Source organism: Podarcis bocagei, assembly GCF_964188305.1.
Source record: "Podarcis bocagei genome assembly, chromosome: 1".
Classification (NCBI taxonomy): domain Eukaryota; kingdom Metazoa; phylum Chordata; class Lepidosauria; order Squamata; family Lacertidae; genus Podarcis; species Podarcis bocagei.
The window spans coordinates 50,674,376-50,697,194 of record NC_138125.1 but is presented as its reverse complement, the minus strand read 5'-3'; the positions used below and the strand labels follow the sequence as shown (position 1 = coordinate 50,697,194).

At 41.6% G+C, this 22,819-nt stretch overlaps 1 protein-coding gene across 21 annotated transcripts in view; it reads left to right on the top strand.

The window, feature by feature from the left end:
- The window catches only part of GPHN (gephyrin), a 246,991-nt gene that overhangs the window by 127,934 nt on the left and 96,238 nt on the right, over positions 1–22,819 (top strand). For all 21 annotated transcript variants that reach the window (XM_081164322.1, XM_081164303.1, XM_081164317.1 and 18 more), the window contains 2 exons: positions 10,542–10,608; positions 21,590–21,862. In XM_081164322.1, the coding sequence (XP_081020448.1) occupies positions 10,542–10,608; positions 21,590–21,862 (340 nt within the window). The remainder of the gene's footprint in view (positions 1–10,541; positions 10,609–21,589; positions 21,863–22,819) is intronic.

Genomic DNA, 22,819 nt, shown 5'->3' with positions numbered 1-22,819 from the left:
GCTCTGGAACAATTTGTAGCTGTCTTGGGCCTGATTTGGATTTGGCATAAATCGACTCTGTTCCGAATATGGATAAATCAGTTGCGCAGCTCTACTAATTAGATCCAAATAATTAGCTTTCTGGTGAGCCAATTTGATACATGGATACAGCCTAGAAAATCTCAAATAATTTGACTTGTATTTTAGTCTGGGCAGAGGGCCAGTCTACTTCTGCACCAACATAAGCAACAGGAGTACCAACAGGTAATGCAGTACTTCCCTTAGTAATGAATTTTGAACTTTCTCCAACTCCTGGACAGTGTTCAATGGAAGAATCAACCTTGGTCAAAAAGATTTTAAGGGCTGGAGCAATCTGCTGTCCTCCCTTTGTATAAAAAGAATTCAAACTAGTTCCAACAAGATGTCTTTAATTAGAGTAGCATCCTTATGGGCCATCAAAGAAGAATTAGCTGCAAAGTGAAACCCTAAATAACAAAATAATTTATCCAGTTATATGTGGGAGATCACTTACTGAACGCAAGCACTTTAGTTTTAGAAAAAAATATTACTATTAAGCTGTTCCTTCTGATAGAAATTGGGCAGCAGATCCATCTGCTTTTTCAGACTGCCCCATGCATAGAATGATGCTGACCTTTCTATTTCCTATGGCATCCAATTTCCCAAACAATTTACCCAGAACATTGACATAAAGGCTGAAAAGCAAAAACACCAAAAACATTCCTCTTTAACTCTGTTCATAGTTGGAATTGGGTCAGATAGAGGTCCACTGCTGCCTACTTTAATTTTAACAAATGTATCATGGCCCAGACTTTGAAGAAGCACCGGCAGCCCAGGGCAGCAACTTAGCCCAAGGACTGCTTCTATCTAGCAACTCAAAAGCTGAGGATAGGTCAACAATGGATATTTTTAACCATTTCCCCAATAAGATGGAACAGAGTATGGCAACAATTAATAGTGGAATACGAATTTCTAACCCCAGCTTTCTCTTCAGACAGAATAAAGTTGCAGGAGATACACGCCTGCAACTTAAGCAGAAATAAGTTTTACAGGAAACATGCAACAAACTGATTTTAAAAAAGGATAAACCACAGACAGTTCCAACCATAAAGGAATTAAGCCTGTCAAGCCAATATCAATAAACAATTTATTGAGGAGAGGATGCCACAGTTAGAATGCATATTAAACAGTTTGAGATGCATGTGATCTTCCCTTGAGGCCTTATTTGACCTAGTTGGAACATCCAGAGATTTGACCATACATGAAGTTGCTGGATCCCAGTTAGAGAAAACTCAGTAATCCACCAAAGGGGAGGAGAAGCTGTTGAAGAGTTATATAGTTTTGTAAAATAATTAGTCTAATCATCAGTTGAAATCTGAGCTTTAGTAACCCCTCTTCACTTAGCCAGTCCACAAGGAATGATAGCCCAAAACTTATACTCATTATTTCTCTGACAACCAAGTCTAAAACTTTCCACTGAGTTCTGCTATATTCTTGCTTTTTGCTTTTTTTGATGTATGAGGCATTTATAAAGTGATCTAAATTTGATGAGCTGTTCAGTGGCTACTTCCATTTTTAGTTTACAGTGTTGTCTGGAGAATTTAACCAGAGTCCTTTTAGCATTCTTGCAGTTCTTATCATACCACACAGTGGACGGGCCAAAATTCTGATATGAGATATATGGTGTAATTAGAAAAGGTCTGTCTGCTGCATGTTGGTAAATAATTAAAGAGGCTTTCCACAAAAGACAATGAGGATGAAGCATTATTAATTGGTCAGATCTCATCAAATTAATCTGAGAGCCAGAGAGCCTCAGACTACTTCATTCTTCTGGTCCCTAAGACCCATTGACTCCAATTATGTCAGTAAGATAGCTGACCTCCAGCAATATTGAAAGCTAAAATAAGCTCAAAAGGATAGTGATCACTTTCTATATGGATAGAGAAAAATTGGCAATAAAATTAATATATACTGATTCCTTGCTGATTTGCTTATAGTATGCTGAGAGTTTGTTCTTATAAAATTAGGGGTATCAGAAAGAGCATCTTAGGAGCCTGTGGTTGTCTATCATCTGTAAACAAACATACAGTTTTGCTATAGATTATTATATGTGTTTGTTGAAAATACTTGTGGATTCAGAGTGGGTTTTCTTAAAGAGAAATAATTGAGTTTTTATTTCTGTGAAACAGTTACTTGTGGCTTGGCTTTTTCATGCAACAAGCTGCGACATATTTTTATTTTGAATGAGTCACAATGTGCTGTTGTTTTTAACAGTTTTTGTGATTATTTGACATTATTAATACCTTTTTTATTGCTAGCCCTTGATTATCTTGATTTAAAGCATATTGGGTTGCAAATGGTGCTTCCAGCGTACCTTTAAGGTTTATTTGCTTTGTTTCCTGCACTGGTGATGTTTGCATGAAGAAAAACAAATATGCCTAGTTGAAGCTGTGCCTTACATACACAGAAGCAATCTTCTGCACATGTGTTCCTAGCTGCATAAGAATCTGCATTTGCAAGCAAGAGCAGTATGTGCAGTTCTTGTCCTGGCTTAGCCCCAGAGGGCTTACATTCATCAGCTTATTGTTCATAGCACTGAACATCTGATCAGGATGAATGAACCAGGAAATGGATTCATTCCTGCCTTGAATTGATGATTAGACTGATGATGATACGACTGGAGCTAAGTGCCTGGAGCCTTGGCTGCTATGCATTCAGGTGAGTCGGGGTTATAGTGCTAAGAACTTCATTTGAAAAAAATTTAGGACAACTCATCAGAAATATAGTAGCAGGTAAAAATACTTCTTTAATGAAAAATGTGTGCTTCTACTTTACCTACACCCCACAATTTCTCAATATTCACCACAATGGCTATAAAATCCAGAGAAAAAATTTTTAATGCAAAAGACAGGAAATCTATCAGAAAGCAGTCATCTGATCGACAACATGTGAGACAAGGCTTAAAGAAAATTAAGGGATACCATGAAGATAATGCATAAATTTTGCTTTTCGCATAATATGAAGGGAGGCTATCAAAATATAAGCCTTTCATTTCAGACTACAGTGGTACCTCGGGTTACACACTCCGCTAACCCAGAAATAGTACCTCAGGTTAAGAACTTTGCTTCAGGGTGAGAACAGAAATCGTGCTCCAGCAGCACGGCAGCAGTGGGAGGCCCCATTAGCTAAAGTGTTGCTTCAGGTTAAGAACAGTTTCAGCTTAAGAATGGACCTCCAGAACAAATTAAGTTCTTAACCCAAGGTACCACTGTATGCATCTCAAGCCTACTGATAGGAATTGTTATTTTGGAATTGTTAGGTAACCTTTTATAAGTAAAAAAAATGAAATATTATTATTTAAAATTAAATACCATTGCTCTGGATTTTGTGTATTTTATGCATTTTCATAAGCTTGCAATAAAGTTAATGAAATTTTTAGTGTTTAAAGTGATTTAAAACTGTCATTTCTCTGTAAACAGAGTTTCTGTACATGTCTGAATTAATCAAAGACCTATATTAACACTTCATCTGTAGAATGTATTTTAGACCTTAATTAAATTATGTGTTTTATTTTATACCCTTTATATCATATCATGGGTCTAACTGTAGCAGGTATAGTCAGCTAGATAATACAGAATACAAAATTTATTTTTATGTTGGATTTTAATGGTTACTTCATGAATCCAGAGAATATAGAAGGGGAGAAAAAGCCATATAAAATTATGATATTCACATTTAAGTCAGTAAAATCGTAGTCCCTCAGAGTTTGTGCAACTCCACAAACCTCTGTGTGTGACAGAGCTCCTCAGACATGTCTGCCCTAGTCACTTGCAGATTCCGACAGTGGTTGTTTTCGGAAGCGCTTCCAGCATAAAAGCTCCTTAACGGAAACACGTCTTCGGGACTCACGGCGAGACAGCTTCCGGCGAGGAATGGGTCTCCCTATGGGAGCTTCTGACACCTCCCCACTGTTCTCGCTGGACGTGTCCCTGAGCCCTCCCTCTTGCTCGCTTTCCCTCAGAGATCCTCCTCTCTCCCTGCTAGTTCCTGCCTTAGCTGCTGCGTCTCTCTCAGCCTCCGTGAGACTTTCCTCCAGATACCCATATCTCCCCCTGCTGGTCCCTTCTTCAGCTGTTGAGTCCCTCCCAGCCTCTGTGAGCCTCTTCCCCACCTGTTCCTCCGATGGCAGTTCCCTGACATCCACCTCCCCTCCAGGACCCCCTTCACCCCCGCCCGTTCCCTCTCCTCTGGGCGGTGAGGAGGTAAAACCCTGAAAAGAATCATCTTCAGACGTCTCGAACACTTCCCTCCATCGGTCGCCGTTCCGGCTCGCTGAATCCTCCTCCTCCTCGGAATCTGTGAACCCCTCCAACTCTTCTTCTTCGTCGGTGGTGGCAAAGTATTCCCTCCGGAACCTCGCCACAGGCTGAGGTTTACGTGGGAACCTCTGATGAAAAGTTTCTATTAAAACCTCGTCATTGACATCCTCTGCCATGACCCAGGTGTTTTCCGACTCCGGTTCCCCTTCCCACGTTACCAAATACTCTACTTGATCTCCCTTCCACCTGGAATCGAGGATCTCCGCTACATGGTAGCTGTGTTCCCTTTCCTCCATCGCTGGTCCCCGAGTGACCCTCCCTTCTCTGTCCCCTTTATACGGTGACAGCAACGACCTGTGGAAAACTGGGTGCAGCTTCATGTGGTTCGGTAACCGGAGTCTGAAAGCCACTGGGTTGACCTGTTGCGTGACTTCAAATGGGCCCAATCTTTTGGGTCTTAACTTCTTACAACCCCCTTTGAATGGTAACCCTTGGGTTGACAGCCACACCTGGTCCCCCACCCTAATGGTTTCACCTTCTCTTCTGTTTTTGTCTGCCTGCCTCTTATATTCCTCCTTGGCCCTGTCTAAGTTGAGTTGGAGCTGGCGATGGATCGCTTCCATTTCTTCTACGAACTGTTCGGCAGCTGGAACGCTCCAGTTCTCCCCTTCCCCCCCTGGGAAAGCCCGGGGATGGCACCCGTAATTAGCCAAAAAGGGGCTCATCCCCGTGGACACGTTCTCCGCATTGTTGTAGGCAAATTCCGCCAACGCCAGCTTCTCCACCCAATCATTCTCTCTGTCATTGACATAACACCTCAAATATTGCTGGAGGATGCCATTGGCTCTTTCCGCCTGCCCGTTGGTTTCAGGATGCCGGGCAGTCGAAAAATTGACCTCTACATGCAGTAAGCTCATGAGCTTCCTCCAGAACCTGGAAGTAAATTGTTTCCCTCGGTCTGAAACCACCCTCAAGGGGGCGCCATGCAACCTAAACACATTTTCTACAAACAATTTAGCGGTTTCTTCTGCCGTGATAGCATGTGAGCAGGCTATAAAGTGGGCCATTTTGGTTAACAGGTCTACCACAACCATGATGGCTGTTTTCCCTCTGGACTTTGGCAGATCAGTCATGAAATCTATTGCCACTGCTTCCCATGGTCTTTCAGGTGTGGGTAGCGGTTCTAATAACCCTGCCGGTGCCCGCCTCTCCCCCTTGGCTCGCTGGCATTGGTCACACCCTCTTACATACTCCCGCACATCTTCCCTGACCTTGGGCCACCAAAATTCCCTGGTAACCAGCCACATGGTTTTGTGTTGCCCAAAATGCCCTGCTGTGGGGCTATCGTGCAGCTGCTTGAGTACCTTCTCCCTCAAATCACCTTCAGGTATATATAACGCTCCCTTGTAATACAACGCCCCGTTTCTCTCCTCAAAACCCCCGGGTTTATCTCCCTCCCTCCTGAGACCCCTGAGTTTCTCCTGGGCGTATTCATCATTCACCGTTCCCTCTACCAGTTCCCTTTGCCCCACCAATGCCGCCCCACACACCCAGCGGTCCTCTGGAATGACATGTCTTTCTTCGGGTGCTCCCTCCCCCTCCAAATATTCAGGTTTGCGTGAGAGAGCGTCCGCCCTAACGTTCTCTGGGCCTGGCACGTAACAAATCTCAAAGTTAAATTTGGAGAACTCCTGGGCCCATCTCAACTGCCGTTGGTTGAGCACTCGTGCCGTTCTCCAATACTCTAGGTTCTTGTGGTCAGTGCACACTTGCACCTTATGTTGTGCCCCAATTAGCAGGTGCCTCCATCTCCGGAAAGCCTCATGAATAGCAAGAAGTTCTCGGTCGTACACCGTGTAGTTCCTCTCGGATTTGTTCAGCTTTCGCGAAAAAAAAGCACACGGTCTCCACTCTGACTCCTCCTTCCCTGGCTGCAGAAGAAGCACCGCCCCTATGGCTCTGTCTGAGGCGTCTGTGTCGACTCTCATCTTTTTTTGTAAATCCACATGCAGAAGTTGTTCCTCAGAGGCGAAGGCCCTCTTCAGTTCCTCAAAAGCTCGCTCCGCCTCCTCAGTCCAAACAAATTTCTTCTTACTGCTGAGACAGTCCGTAATGGGCGCCGTCAGGTGTGCAAAGTTTCGGATGAACTTACGATAAAAGTTCCCAAACCCTAGGAACCTCTGCACATCCTTCTTGGTTTTGGGTGTTTTCCATTCCAGCACTGCCTGGACCTTGCCGGGATCCATGGCCAATCCCTTGTCTGACAGGCGGTACCCCAGGAACTCCACCTCCTTGGTATGAAACTGACACTTCTCCAGTTTCACCCACAGCCGGTTGGCTTGCAGCCTGCTCAACACTTCTCTTACGTCTCTCACATGCTGCTCCTCATTCTCAGAATACACCAACACGTCATCTAGGAAGGCCACACAATTCTTGTAAAGCAAAGGCCCCAGTACGTGGTTCATAAACGATTGGAAGCACGCCGAGCCTGCTTGTAAGCCAAATGGCATTACGAGATATTCAAATGCCCCCAAAGGGGTGAACATGGTGGTTTTCCATTCATCCCCTTTCCTTATACGTATCAGGTTGTACGCCCCCCTTAGGTCCAGCTTTGTAAAAATCTTTCCCTTCCGCACCCTGGTCAAAATGTCGTCAATCCTGGGCATAGGGAAAGCCAAGGGTTCTGACACTGCGTTTAACCCCCTAAAGTCACACACAAGTCTCGGCTTGTCCGTGTTTTTTTTATCCACAAAAAACACTGGGCTACCTCCCACTGCTCTGGACTCTCTGATGAAGCCTCTCTTCAGGTTCTTGTCAATGAACTCTCTTAGCTCCTGCATTTCTCTGTCTGACATGGCATACAACTTGCCTACTGGAAGCTGTGCCCCAGGGAGTAAATTGATTTGACAGTCAAAGGGTCTATGCGGGGGTAGTTGGTCAGCTTCCTTCTCGCTGAACACGTCGCTGAGATCTGCGTATTGTGGTGGTACCTTCACTTTCTCCATTACTTCCGTCCCTGCTAGGGTGGCTTGGGCCCCTGCTGAACCCTGTCCCCCTTTGCAGTGTTCTAAGCAATGTGCTGAACCAAAGGAAACCACTCTCTGATGCCAGCCCACCAGCGGATCATGTAACGCTAGCCAGCTCATTCCCAAAATAATAGGAGCTCCTCCCAAGGTGGCCACATTAAACGCTATCAGTTCTGTGTGCCTTGCCACCTTCATTATCATTGGGACGGTCTGCAAGCTGACTTCTCCTCCCAACAACTCCCTGCCATCGATCGTGGTCACCTGCAGGGGGTTGCTTAAAGGGATAGTCTGTATCTGGTGTTCAGCTGCAAACTCTTTGCTCATGAAATTGCAGGAGCTGCCTGAGTCCAACAGCGCCTTTATCTTTAGGGGGTGTCCATTTTGCAGCTCTAGCGACACCTCTATCACTAGGGCAGGTAGAGGAGCTTCTGGCATGGGCACTTTCACTGCTCTTTGGCCTGGCTGCTGTGCCCCGACGCTGGCAACCAGGCGTTGGCTTTTACCTGCTCCGGTTTTTCCTCCTCTCTTCCCTCAACAGCTCCCACCATCCCTTGCCATTCCTTCCTCTGGGGGCAGACTCTGGCAAAGTGACCTGGCTGTTGGCAGAGATAGCATTTCCGGGCGCCTTTTCCCTCCTTCTTTCCCCCCTCACTGGGCTTTGAAACTGCGCGCGCGCGCGCGCTGTTCCGATTTCCATCGGCTCCGCCGGCGGGAAAGTTGTCTCTGGAATGTCTGGAATGCGGACCTCCTTCCAACGTTCCCCCTTCCCTTCCCGCCTCTCCAAAGCTCTCGCCTCCTGGCGCGCTCCTATGGTCAGCGCAGATTTAGTCAGCTGATCCATGGAATCCGCCCTAGGACCCCGGGAAAGTTCGTCTTTCACAGCCGAAGCAAGGCCTTCTTCAAATAGCATTTGAATGGGTGCCGCCGATAAGTCCCACCCCAATCTGTGAACCAGCATGGTGAACTCAGTCCAGTACTCACGGACAGATCGGCTTCCCTGCTTGCAAGCCATTAGCTGTCTGCGCACCACTCCCTCCTCAATATCGCTGGAAAACATGAGATCCATTGCACGAAAGAACTTCATGGTGTCCTTTAGGACGTCATTATGCGTTGCCATCAGGGGTCTAACCCAGTCCCTCGCCCCCCTTTCCAGGTGCCCAATCACAAAAGCCACTCGCGATTCCTCGTCAGGGAATTCATCAAACTGCACATTGAGGGCATATTGCATCTTTGTTCTAAAGGCATGGTAGTCCTTGGGGTCCCCCCCAAACTTCTGCACCAATCCTGGTACCTTTCTGGTGAACTGGGTGGCTCTCCCCTTCTTGTCTGCATCCTGAGCCCTTCTCTCCTCAAGCCTCGCCGTCTGCAGCGCCAGTTGGATTTCCAACGCTCGGTACCTTTCTTCCAAGCTTGGACCCGCTCCAACTCCTGCTTCTCCGGTTCCGGCTGGGTCGCTCATGATGCCTTCTCCTGCACAGGCAGCTTACAGAGACTGTCGGAATGCTGTGATGGGATGGTGAGCTGCTTGTGCGTAAAATCGTAGTCCCTCAGAGTTTGTGCAACTCCACAAACCTCTGTGTGTGATAGAGCTCCTCAGACATGTCTGCCCTAGTCACTTGCAGATTCCGACAGTGGTTGTTTTCGGAAGCGCTTCCAGCATAAAAGCTCCTTAACGGAAACACGTCTTCGGGACTCACGGCGAGACAGCTTCCGGCGAGGAATGGGTCTCCCTATGGGAGCTTCTGACACCTCCCCACTGTTCTCGCTGGACGTGTCCCTGAGCCCTCCCTCTTGCTCGCTTTCCCTCAGAGATCCTCCTCTCTCCCTGCTAGTTCCTGCCTTAGCTGCTGCGTCTCTCTCAGCCTCCGTGAGACTTTCCTCCAGATACCCATATCTCCCCCTGCTGGTCCCTTCTTCAGCTGTTGAGTCCCTCCCAGCCTCCGTGAGCCTCTTCCCCACCTGTTCCTCCGATGGCAGTTCCCTGACAGGTACCCTGGATCCTTAATCTTCCTTTCTGCTCCATGGCAAAATATGGCCCAGGACATAGCAATATTTTTTTCTGAAAACTGATTTGGTTATTACTTTTTGCTATTTGTATCTGGGTTGTTTACAATAAAAAAACGAAGTCAAAAAGAAAAAAAACTTTTGAAACTCACAATTTAAAACAAGACACAGAGCGGAGCAATGAAATACAACAAAATAGCTGCATAAAGCTCATTAAACCTGAGCAAACAAAAATGTTTTTAATAATAATAATTTTGTAATTTATATCCCGCCCATCTTGCTGGGTTTCCCCAGCCACTCTTGGTGGCTTACAACATATATAAAAACACAACAAAGCACCAAACATTAAAAAACAAAATATCCTATACAAGCAACAAACAAACAAACCAGTAAATCAATAGAAACCAACAACAACAATAATAACAATAATGAACAGTTTACAGTTATACCCAAATTAAAATAGCGACTACCCCCACTAAACATTTCACCAACATCAACCCGACAAAAACAAAACTGAGGAACCAAAATTAGAACTGTTTAAAACATTTAAAAACATTTTAGCCAGTTGCTGAAATTCAAGAGTGCATGAATGAGAAAGTCATGTTTAATCTGGTGCTGAAAAGAAAGGAATATTTTCTTGTTTAGATTTCCTCCAAAATGTTGGAGAATTTCTGGCCATCCTACAAAGTATTATTTGAAATCTTCCCCCTCTTCTCTACCCATAAATAAAATGGTGAAGTATTCTATTTAACAGGTTGTGGACAATGTGCCTCGTCTCACATGTCTTGAAAACATCATGGGAATGAAGTATTCCCTCTAACCCTAACATAGATTGTTTACTAGTTCAATCAATCAATCAATCAATCAATCAATCAATGAGGGCACTATTTTTGAAAGAGAAGCTATGTAATAATTATGCTTTGCTACTGTTAAAACCGTTAAGAGTTGCTACTTTGGTTCCCACTTTTGGAAAGCTTTCATGCTCATACCATGCTTAATTTGTTGATGGAACGCTTTAATCAAATATATTTAAATCAAATTGGTCCGTTGTATTGAATAGTCTGTTTCTACTGAGCACATCTTAAGACCTCCCCTGTCTTGACCATTGGTAGACAGTTATGGATAATAAAACTTTTAGGTCCAGTGTTGATGTTTCCTGTGCATTGATATTCATCACAATTTCTTCTCTTTTCAGACCTGTATGCGGAATCAGAGGGAAAACTCTTATAATTAATCTTCCAGGTAGCAAGAAGGGGTCCCAGGTAAGCAGTATTCTGGGGAAAAAATCATTAATATTCATGATGGATCTGGGGAAGGAGAATAATTTTGCCTTTTAAGTTACTTCTCCCATGAATTGTAACAACCATGAAATTAACAATGAAACAATAAGGTGAACATTATTTTTAATGAACATTAGTGTTCCATCTTGTGAAACCTACAATGCCATCATCCCAGTTAACAAAACAAAGGCTTCAAGTTGTTTGGTATCTGAAGGTCAACTGGTAACTATTCAGCCCAATCCTCTGAAATGAATGAGGGAGCCCTTCTGGGTGGGTATATGTGCATCATACCACTTATGTATAGAATATTGCTGAATTATGGCACATATCTGAAGTTACATTACCGAGTTGATTTAGAATGTGTTGGGGCAAATCTATACATAATGTGGCATCATTGTTCAGTGATACATGATTGCTTTTTGAAACCGAAATGGCAGCTGTGGGTGTTGGTTCACATAAGCTCTTTTCTCTTATCTGCTCACATACCTGGTTAGATATAACACTTGCTGGTTTGTCAAAATAGTTTGCCATGTTGTCCAAATGGGCAAACAGTGGTAGAGTAGGTAAAAATCAATGATGTAATAATCATAATAACAACAACTGCAGTAACAAATATTATTATTTAAGTTTGTCATTATTTTATTTTTAATCTGGAAACTGAATCAGTACCACTGCTTTAACATAATGAGTTAAAGGAGGTTTTTTTTATTAAAAAAAGAACCAATTTTATAATTTCTTAGCTATGAATAGTTTCCTACAAAATACAGACATTTCCTGTTCACCCAATAAAGAGAAACCTCTCTGGTCTGCCCAGTAAACTATCAGGCTATGCTTTGACCTTTTAGTTGTGGGTATTTCAGTTTCACTTTCTACTTTGTTTTTGTGAGTGTGAGATTGTGCAAAGTCAGAGTAACATAGAAAAGAAGACAAAATTTTTCAATGTGCAGATTTCTGTATTATCTTTGGGAATATTTTATAGGTTAAAAAGGGAACAGTGCACATTGTATGTAGTTCAAGAAAGGATATGCAAGATTTATTTGCAAAAATGAAGCCCTACAAATGATAATATATTTAGTGATAAAATAATATGATTTTGGTGATCAGATTTGCACCATTATTTAAGAAATAATTGAATAAGTTTGCTTAACTCGATTTAAATCAGTTATATAAAAAGCAGCTTTTCTTCTTACTGATATAAATCTTTGAGTTAAAATGCCTTGAATTAAAACAATGCAAATCAGTTTGAAACTGGTTTGCAACCCTTGTTTCAAGGAACTACTTAAGCCACAGTTTATATGTCAGCAAGTGTTCTGTTCAGCTGAAAATGTAAGAGGAGGGAGCATATATTCATGGTGCGGCAAACTCCCTCAATAAATTTTGAAGCAAGGTAACATGAGCTGGTTTAGGGTGCTTTAAAACTTTGAATCTTCCTGTCAGTAACACTTGAGAGATCTGAGATTCTTTTATGTGGTTGGTAGCTTTCACTAATATCCAGCAGTAAGGACTCTTAATAAAGTGAGATGAAAAACCTGTGATCCCCTTATACCTCAACCAGAGTAAGTATGACCCACACTGGAAACAAAACAAAATTTTATGTGTGAACAATTGTCACCTTTATGCCACCATACCATTGAGTCTATAAACACCTGAGAAGTTATAAGATATTAGGATAGTGGTTAGATAATTGTTTAGCTTTTAAAAGTTTGTATATAGCTATAGTAGAAATCAATTGCTCTAAGACTTGGAATTAGAAAATAATATTTATTTATTTCACTGTCAAAAAAATATGTGGCAGTCTCCCTAAATCAAGTTGGCTACATTTAGGAAAATTACTTTTTTATCTGTTGCCTTTGTTCTAAACCATTGGTGATATGAAGTATTTATTTTTCACAAGCTACTATAATAAGATATGTGAGCTTGAGTAGAGAAAATACAATAGAACACCAAGAAACATTCAATGAAGTAAACTGGATAAGAAAATTTATCAAATTGTAACCAGTATATGTTAAAAGTTTTGGCTACAGTTTCACTCAGAAGGGAAGTAGAAGTATTGTAAAGATGTTGTACAGTTTAATGCCTCTCTTTTTTATTTTGTATGTAATGCATATGTAATATACAAATGTACCTATTTGTTGGCAAATGTGTTCAGTAACTGGGAGCCCCTTTAGATTTTGCCGGTTTTATAATGAAACCGATACTTTCATTGAATGGAGCCTGGCAATTCAGTGGAAGGGTCATCTTGTGCAGCAAAATAAAGCTAGTTATGTCTTCCAGAGATCTTTCAACAGCATAAATTGTTTCCCTTTTGATTAGTTTATCCATCTTCACTCACGCTGAGGGGAGGTAGAGGACAGCATTCTCTCTCCCTGAAATGTCTGTAAACATTTCCTCTTTGGAAATGATATTCTGACTCTTTACTTCAACTTACACTCTGAGTTATTATTTGTATATAATTAATTAGATGAGTTTATAGTATTGCTGTGGGTGACTTTCTAGAATTTTTACCTCAGTAAATGATATCACTCATTTGGTTGACCACAGACCCCTCATTATTATTTGTTCAGAGTGCAAGTTGCCATATCAGATTTTTCAGCATTCTTTTATGTCTTGAAGTGACAGCACTTCTAATTTATAGACAGCTTTGTGGGAGGGAGGTGTGATGGAATATATATATATGTAGCCAGCCAAACTGCATGGAGTACCTCTTCCATTGGGAAGTTCATTTCATTATTATTATTTTTACCACCTTCCTACGTTGCTGTACGCAAGGCAGAAATGCGAAAATATACAACAAACGCTATACATCCTATAACAATCCTATCAAATGCAAATAAGTCATAATGAAAAATATGACTATAAACTCCTCAGAAACCCATTTCATTTTTATCCATATCAGTTGTGAGTCCAGAATGAAAGGGAAATGTGCATGGATTCCACGAGAAGACCTCAGTGCCAAAAACTCTAAGGCCATGTTGAAAGATCCCTCCCTCTACTCTAAATGGGTTAGTACATAAGAAGGCCAAGTTTCAGAGGCAAAGTTTATTTAGAACCATTGCAGAAGGAATATAAAAAGATGAGAGAGCAACAAAAAACAAAAGGCCAATTCCTACAAGTAATGAGAAATGAGTGCTGGAGCAATGAAGGAAATATTGCCACTTTCTAGAAAACAATCACTTTACTGGAGGGAAGCAGGCACATCAGACATTGAGGTTATACTGTTGGTATGAAGAAGAGAGCTAGAGGGTGGGGGTGCTTTCCTAGTGAAGACGTTCATGATCCATTATAAATAGTTCATCTGTTTTCCAGAAAATAACATAATTGGCCCCATTATTCTGATAAGTGGCATTGTTGCGAACGCTGCGAGTTGTGCGTTTTCGGGTTGCGGACCTCGCTGAACCCGGAAGTACCAGAACGGGTTACTTCCGGGTTTCGGTGCTCGTGCATGCGCAATAGCACAAAATGACGTCATGCGCAGAAGCTCAGAATCATGTCACGCGCATGTGCTGCGGGTTGCAAATATGCCTCCCGCACAGATCACGTTTGCAACCCGAGGTATAACTGTATATGTTTAATTGTTAGAGTGATAAATCTGGTCACAGTCATGTGGATACTTTTCTTCCACCCACTAACTCATAACAATATCACAATTTATATAACTTACCCTTTTTCAGATAGGAGTTTGTATATATTGGTGTCTTTCCATTGATGGAAGGCTTCCAGTTGAGCCTTTTATCAGCAAAACTTGGTTCAAGGGAATCTTCAGACATTCCCTTTGCAGACTCCAACATCACTTTCTATACTGTTTTAGAGCAGTTTTTCGGGTGTGTGGGTATGTGCCAAAGATCAATTTGATCCCTGTTCGACTAACAGAAGGCTCTCCTAAAACAAGTAGCTTTACTGTCAATGGAGTTCTCATCTGGTTCTTTAGAGTGTTTAAATTTCTTTTTGCTTTCTAAAATCTCTATATCTTTTGTAATTTTAAGCATTTCTTTTTTGATATAGGAAGGCAGTTGTGATATAATATGACCTCTAGCGACAACTTTATTTGTTTCCCAGATTATTGCTTTTGATAATGCTACATTATGTAACCTACAGAAAGTGTTTTCAGTTATTCACATTTTCCGGTTCTATAAATATCCAATAGAGGTGTCTCTGTTATATCACAATACCCAGTCTCTTCATCTGAAGGTTTAGAGCAGGCTTCCTCAAACTTGGCCCTCCAGATATTTTGAGACTACAGTTCCCATCATCCCTGACCACTGGTTCTGCTACCTAGGGATTATGGGAGTTGTAGGCCAAAAACATCTGGAAGGCCGAGTTTGAGGAAGCCTGGTTTAGAGGATCGTATCTCTTCTTCAGGAGCCTGTCTTCAGTAGAGATCCTTTTATGAGTATGGAGAAATTCTACTCATATATCATGTGATGGTAAAAATTCCAACAGTAGCTTCTTTAAGAAATTTGTATCCTGTAATTAAAATGGATTTTAATCTGCTAGACGTGAAGTGAATTGTTGGCTCAGGTGAATGACTAATGTAGCATGTAGTTAGATGTTAAGACCTAGAGGTTTGGTTCCCTTATACCCACTAGAAAAACTCTGGTGCCTCAAGGGAATTTTCCCCTTGTTCATTTGAAGTGGGTTTTAAAACTCTTTGAGTTAATAGCCATATGTTCTCCAGGCCTTTTTACAGCAAAGGCTTGGATTGATTCTAAATTATGTACAAATATTATCTGACTAGTAAATTTAAAAATAAATACATAAATTATAATTTCAGTATATGCAGGTAAGATGAGTTTGAATACATTTTGCTTTATGTTTTGTATTGTCCTTTATCTAACTTACCAAGGGATAGATCTCTGTCTTCTTTTCATAATTTCATGGAAGGTCAATAAAATTTATTTAAAGTTACATGATTGCTGACTGTAAACAGATTTGTTAACTATAGTGTAGCTTTATAAGTGCCAGCTGTGAGAAAGTAAAGTTTTTTTTACCTAAAGCAGTGTTGACTGGCAACAGAATTTTTGATTTAGAAGATTAGGGGAACATTTTAAGTTTAAGTTTTTACAGTCTGCACCTTTGAAAATGTATAAGCTAACCTCCTCCTGTATTAATTTTTTGTTGAACTATATTTTGTCTTGTGATGTATATTGTAATGGCTATTTGGTATAAACAATAAAAATCTGATATGGTGATTACTTGCAGCTTATGCTTTGAGATGTATGATATCTTAAGTTTCATTTTTCATGCTTGTTAGGTAAATACTCTAAGCAAGTTTCTCATTTTCATATCACTAAATATATTATGTTGGGCTTTTATTTTTTTCTGATCTTCAGGATGATAATGGGTGAGTGTGCTACACCTTGAGTGTCAGGCAAACTGTTGCTGAATATTTCATAGAGTTAATAAACATTTTGGAGAGAGGAATAAAGTTTCTGCCTAATCTTGTTTCCAGATGGATTGTTTTAGTTATTAAAACTATATTACAATTTAGTCCAAGTATAGGGTCTCTTAGGAGTTCACATTCACACTACAAAAATGCAGACCTCAAGGACTGCATTTCTGAAAGTGATTGGTGCTTTATAAATGTTTCAATGTGATCTACACCTATCTCCATAAAGCATTTAAGTCAGTGAGTTGCATGAAGGGATACAACTTCAAGGAAACAACTATACGGCCTAGGACCCTCGTACCTACGGGACCGCCTCTCCTGGTATGTCCCACAGAGAAATTTACGGTCTGCAAATAAAGATCCCAGGCCACAGAGAGGTTAGGTTGGCCTCAACTAGAGCCAGGGCTTTCTCGGCCGCGGCTCCAATCTGGTGGAACGCTCTGTCACAAGAGACTAGGGCCCTGCAGGACCTGACATCCTTCCGCAGGGCCTGCAAGACAGAGCTGTTCCACCAGGCCTTTTGTCAGGGCGCAGCCTGACCCCCTCCTCTGGCAATCTGCACAAAATTTTGCTTGATGGTTGCCATTAATTTGATTTGACATCAACAATGTCTCCAGAAAATTTTACACATCACATGGGAAGACAGGTGAACTAATGTCAGTGTACTGGAAGAAGCAAAGATCATCAGTGTCAAAGCAATAATTCTTTAACATCAACTTTATTGGAGTGGTGATGTTGTTTGGATGCCTGATTATCGTCTTCCAAAGCAACTACTCTATTCCCAACTTAAGAATGGAAAGTGAAATACCAGGGGACAACGAAAGATGTATAAAGACGCTCTCAAGGCAAATCTTTAAAAATGTTGTATAAGCACTGATAACTGGGAAACACTGGCCTGCGAGCACTCCAATTGGAGAACAGCCTTTACCAAAGGTTTCATGGACTTTGAAGAAGCCAGAACTCAGGGTGAAAAGGAGAAACAAGCTAAGAGGAAGGTAAAGGTAAAGGGACCCCTGACCATTAGGTCAAGTTGCGGACGACTCTGGGGTTGCAGCGCTCATCTTGCTTTATTGGCCAAGGGAGCTGACATACAGCTTCCGGGTCATGTGGTCAGCATGACTAAGCCGCTTCTGGCGAACCAGAGCAGTGCACGGAAACACCGTTTACCTTCCCGCTAGAGCGGTACCTATTTATCTACTTGCACTTTGACATGCTTTCAAACTGCTAGATTGGCAGGAGCAGGGACCAAGCAACAGGAGCTCACCCCGTCATGGGGATTTGAACTGCCGACCTTCTGATTGCCAAGCCCTAGGCTCTGTGGTTTAACCCACAGTGCCACCCGCGTCCAAGAGGAGGGTACATTTGGCAAATCCTCACCGTGATCAAATCCTACCTGGAAACCAATGTCCACACTGTGGAAGGATGTAGGGCTCCAGAAATGGCCTCCACAGTCACTTACGGACTCGCTGTTAAGACCATGTTCATGTAAGACAATCTTACTCAGCCTAAGAAGAAAAAGAAGAAATCTGTACCTAAATAGAACAAAACCTTGGAAAACTAAAGCTCAGAAAAATAGAGTTAAGTGGAAGTTCCTAAGTTATATACATAACTTGAGGGGCGGGCAAACACCTTTCTGCTTGGTTCTCCTTCTCTTTTAGCAGTTTCAAAACAGTGTTGTAGAGAACTCTAGAGCTCTGGAAGATTTTTTTAAATTTTCCTTTTTGTGTATTGTTATTTTCAAGTCACCATCTCACGTTTCTTCAGACAAATTCACTTGAGGTACAGCACAGCTCCTTCAAATGGTGCCCTGTTTGGAGGGGAAGGGTCTCATCATAGCTGTCACAAATGATGGCTTCTGTGTTTGGAAGACTCCTGTGTGCATTGCCTAAATTTACAAAACCAGCTTGTTGAAATCAAGCTTCAAATCCCTCTTGGACTCCTATAAGGAAAATGGAGTGGCCCTGTCAATGCAGAAGTTGGTCATCCCTCGCTTTTCTGTTCAGATGTTCTTTGTGCTTATTTCCCTCCTGTAATATTAGAACTCCAGCAACACCCTATGAAATTAATTGGGAGTAGATTTAAGATGGACAAAAGATAATATTTCACATCACAGAATTAGTTTGTAAACTGCCACAAGATGTGGAAATGGCCATTATCTTAGATGGCTTTTAAAGATTAGACAAATTATGAAGAAAAAGTCTATAGATGGCTATCAGTCAGGATGCTGGATTAGATCTAATTTTGTCTGGTCTAGCAAAGCAGGGCTAGAATATATGTAACTGAGTGCTTCATTGACACAAGTAAATGGAATCAAAGATGAATACAGTGGTACCACTGGTTACAAACTTAATTTGTTCTGGAGGTCCGTTCTTAACCTGAAACCGTTCTTAACCCAAGGTACCACTTTAGCTAATGGGGCCTCCTGCCCCACCACCACCACACAATTTCTGTTCTCATCCTGAGGTAAAGTTCTTAACCCGAGGTACTACTTCCAAGTTAGCGGAGTCTGTAACCCAGCATATTTGTAACCTGAGGTACCACTGTAGATTATTTTAAGTGCCCCCTTCTTAACCAGTTTTTCTTCACTTCTTTTTCCAGTCAGACTTCTGGAAACTTGAGATGAGGAAGAGAAGGTATAAAGGCTTGGAATAGATCTGCTTTACAAACTAGGAAGAAGGGGGGTATATTTGAAGTATTTGAGGTGTGCAGGTAGATTGGTAGGACAACGGGCCAATTATGTTCTATGAAAAATAGATAGACATATAAGAACAGTCAGGCAGAGTACAGTGACTTAGTAAGGCAAGGCACGTGGATAAGAGGAAAGGGCAGAATTGCATAAAGCAAAAACAGTATGCTGGCACGCAAAAAGGAACAGCAAACAAGAGCTGTGCTGTATCAATCAGAAATTACCCTTATGCACCATTGAAAACTGGTAAACTTTCAATTTTAGTAAGTGGACACTCTACAGCAAACTTTATTTAGATCCTTTTTAATTTCCTCCTCCTAACTTACTGAACATAAGAAGAGCCTGCTGGATTAGGCCAGTGGCCTATCTAGTCTAGCACCCTCTTTTCTCATAGTGACCAACCAGATGCATGTGGGAAGCATGCAGTCAGTACCTGATTACAACACTAACTAGGGATGGCCTGTTCCCATTTTGCCACCCCACCCTGAAGCCTTGCTTAGTGGGGATCATCTGGCAGCTTCCAGCGACATTTTGCCAGAAGCTGCAATCTCTTCTCCAGAGGCAGCAAGAGCGGGCAGGGTGCCTGCAGAGGCACTGCTCTGTGGAATTTCACTGTCCCAGCCAGCTGCCTCAGTCCACCTCACAGTTGGGCCAGCCCTACCAGTAACTGGTATTCAGAAGCATACTGCCTCCAACCTCCATGCCTTTACCTCAATGAATTTGTCTAATCCTCTTTTAAAGTCAACCAAGTTGGTGGCTATCACTGCCTCTTGTGGGAGAGTTACAGATAGGTAGCCGTGTTGGTCTGCCATAGTCAAAATAAAAAAAATCCTTCCAGTAGCACCTTAAAGACCAACTAAGTTACCAAGAACTAACTTAGTTTGTCTTGTGGGAGAGAATGCCATAGTTTAACTATGCATTGTGTACTTTCTTTTGCCTGTCCTAATTCTTCCAGTATTTCGCATCATTGGATTTCCACGAGTTTTGGTCTTATGAGGGAGAAAAGCCTTTCTCTATCCACTTGCTCCACACCATGCATAATTTTATACACCTCTATCATGTGTCCACTTACTCGCCTTTTCTCTAAATTAAAAATCCCCATCAGCTTTATCATTTTGTTTGCCCTTTTCTGAACTTTTCCAACAATAGAATAACTTGGAATAGAAACTACCAAGATGCATAGAAAATAAGCATAACAAGTACAATAAGTTGAGTATTACCAAGGCAGAGTCCAAACACTTTCATACTGACAATCAGACATCATCTATTCATTCCTTTAAATTTGGGCTGCATAATTTTATTCTTATGTGGTCTACCAATGAGTGCTAAATTTCAAAAGGAAGTTTACACAAATGACTTGAATCAGAGTATTGGAAGGACTGCTTTAATTATGCAATTGCCATCAGAGGCCTTTTTCTAGGCTTCTCCTGGGAGGTTGTCTGGAATTGTTTTTTCTGCTACCATCACCTGCTATTTACTCCTGTTGCTTTATCTGATGTTTTGTTGCCAGTTTTAGTGCCACAGTTGTACAAGTCCCAGGTTCCTCCATCTTCAGTTCTTGTTTTTCTTTAAGGATCCCAGGTAGTACTGTTGAGCTTGCTGAACCATTGGTCTGACGTGGTATAAGTCAACATCATATGTTCTGTCTTAGAAGGATAAAAACAAACACCAAGCAATAACAATCATCTAAATGATTGTCCTTGCCAGTGGTTAAGTCAGAATAATACCATCAGTGGGATCCAAAGAGAAACATATGTTATGTGGTTGATGAAAGCAGACTTCCTCAGCCCATTCTCCCACCAGCATCTCCCAGAAAGGGTACTGAGGATTAGGGACCACTGCTGAATGGAGTGGTTTTGACCAGGGGAACTGAAGGGGAAATCAGGCAGAAGTAACTTCCACCAGCAGGAACTCCACTCCTGAAAGTTGCCTCTGCCTGATTGCCAAAGTTCTCTTATACTGTACTGCAGCACATTAAAGAGAGTCCCTAAACCATTAGGAAGCCTTGGAGGAAGTATCAGCTGAAGGAGAAGAGGCAGGGAAGTCTGATTTCACTGCCACATTGAGTTCTTTTTTTCTCTCTGAATCCAGTTCTATTTATTCTGAAAGTCTTCTAGTGTGATCTTAAGATATATAAGAGCATTCCTTTATCCAGTTTGATATATGTATGGACAAAAATTGGACTGTGTCTACTAGTGTAAAGAAAGTTGGATTTGGACTGAGTCCAAGTCCTGCCTGATGGGATTGAGGGCATGCCTTTGAGCAAATCATACCTTCTCAGCCACTGTTTGCTTTGTATTAAATAAAAAAATATGTGCTTTACCCCACATGAATGTTGTTACGTGGGCAAAACCAAGGAAAATGCTAGGTGTTGTGAATTGTGAGAAGGTACATTAAATGTTAAAATCAAAAGGACACCTCTAGAAAAGTGAATGGGTCTGTATAATGAATCACAGCAGAAAGATGATAGTGTTATTGCTAGGTTCAGTACTAAGTGCTATTTATTTTAATATTGTTGAAATAATTCAACACTTTGTTTCATGGAAAAAAACCCAACCCTACCACTTTTTGAAATAGTGTTGTATAATATTTATGTTTCTAGAATTTCTTCAGCCACAGAATTATAATTTTCTACATCCCATTAGGACAAAAGGAAATGAAAAGCGTAGAGACTTTAACTGTGACATACACATTATAAAGTAAAACAGAAAATTAAGAAGTCTGCAACTTTAGTGAATTTGAATATCAAATCAATATAATATCAAATCAATAACGTGCCCCTAAAAACAACATACATATCAGATCACTAGTCAACTTTAATATTAGAAGTGCTCAATAGCTATTATCATTTATAGGTAAGTGTTCATTGTCATTTTTCTCATTGTGCACAGGAATGCTTTCAGTTTATACTGCCAGCCCTACCTCATGCCATTGACCTTTTGCGGGATGCCATTGTAAAAGTAAAAGAGGTGCATGATGAACTTGAAGATCTACCTTCACCACCACCACCTCTTTCTCCACCTCCAACCATCAGCCCACACAAGCAGACAGAAGACAAAGGTGTACAGTGTGAGGAAGAGGAGGAAGAGAAAAAAGATAGTGGAGTTGCTTCAACAGAGGATAGTTCCTCCTCACATATAACTGCTGCAGCCATTGCAGCTAAGGTGAGTTAAGGTTCTGTGCAAAGCGGCACACTGGTTTCTATCTCAGGTACTTTCCCTGAACAGCTAGTTACTTTTCAGGAATGCATTTAATTTGTGTCAGTCTAGAGTTACAGACATAAGAGGTCTTTCCATTTTAATCACATAATTTTAAGTTTTCTCTGTATAGCATTTTCCTCTCTCCCCCCCCCCCACCATTACATGAAGTACAGTGGCATAGATCTCACAGTAACGTAGCACAAGAGGAAAGCATTTATGCTTAAACAAAGAAGGGTCACCCATTTCTGTTAGTTTTCCTCTCTGACTGCACCATCCATGCAACATTGAATGCTATGCCAGGGCTCCCTCCATTGTCAGAAGCAGTGGGCTCAAAATGCTTCAGTGAAGGAAGCACGAGCACTTTTTGCTCTTAGGAGCCATTGGTCTTTAATTCAAAACCATGAGCCATGGTAGGTGAAAGAACCTAGTAATAACTTGAGAAATGTCATTTTCTGACATGAAAATGAAACCCTTGTAGAATTACTACGTGTGTGTGTGTGCGCGCGCACACACACACACACACACACACACACTCACAGAGCACCTGTTTACCAAGAAACCTGGAGACTGGATTGAGTGATGGCACTCTCTATGTGCATCTGCAGCAGTACACCTTGGTGCTCTTCCACGTCTCTGGATTCAGATGGGCCCTAAGAAGTTCAGGCCAAGCTTCTGGGTATCAAGATTCACTTTTTAAAAATCAATGGAAGCTAAATAGGCACAAATGGTATATCTATCTGTCTCTGTGAAGAATTCGTTTTTGCTAGATTAAACATGCTTATTCAATTGGGATATCGGTAATAGATAGCCTGACTCAAGCTTAAGAGAGATTCAAGTCCTAGCAAGGTAGAGTTGAAACCTGGAATTGAGGTCTAGGTGTCTGCATCATGCCTTATACATTGCCTGAAACCCCTCATTTTA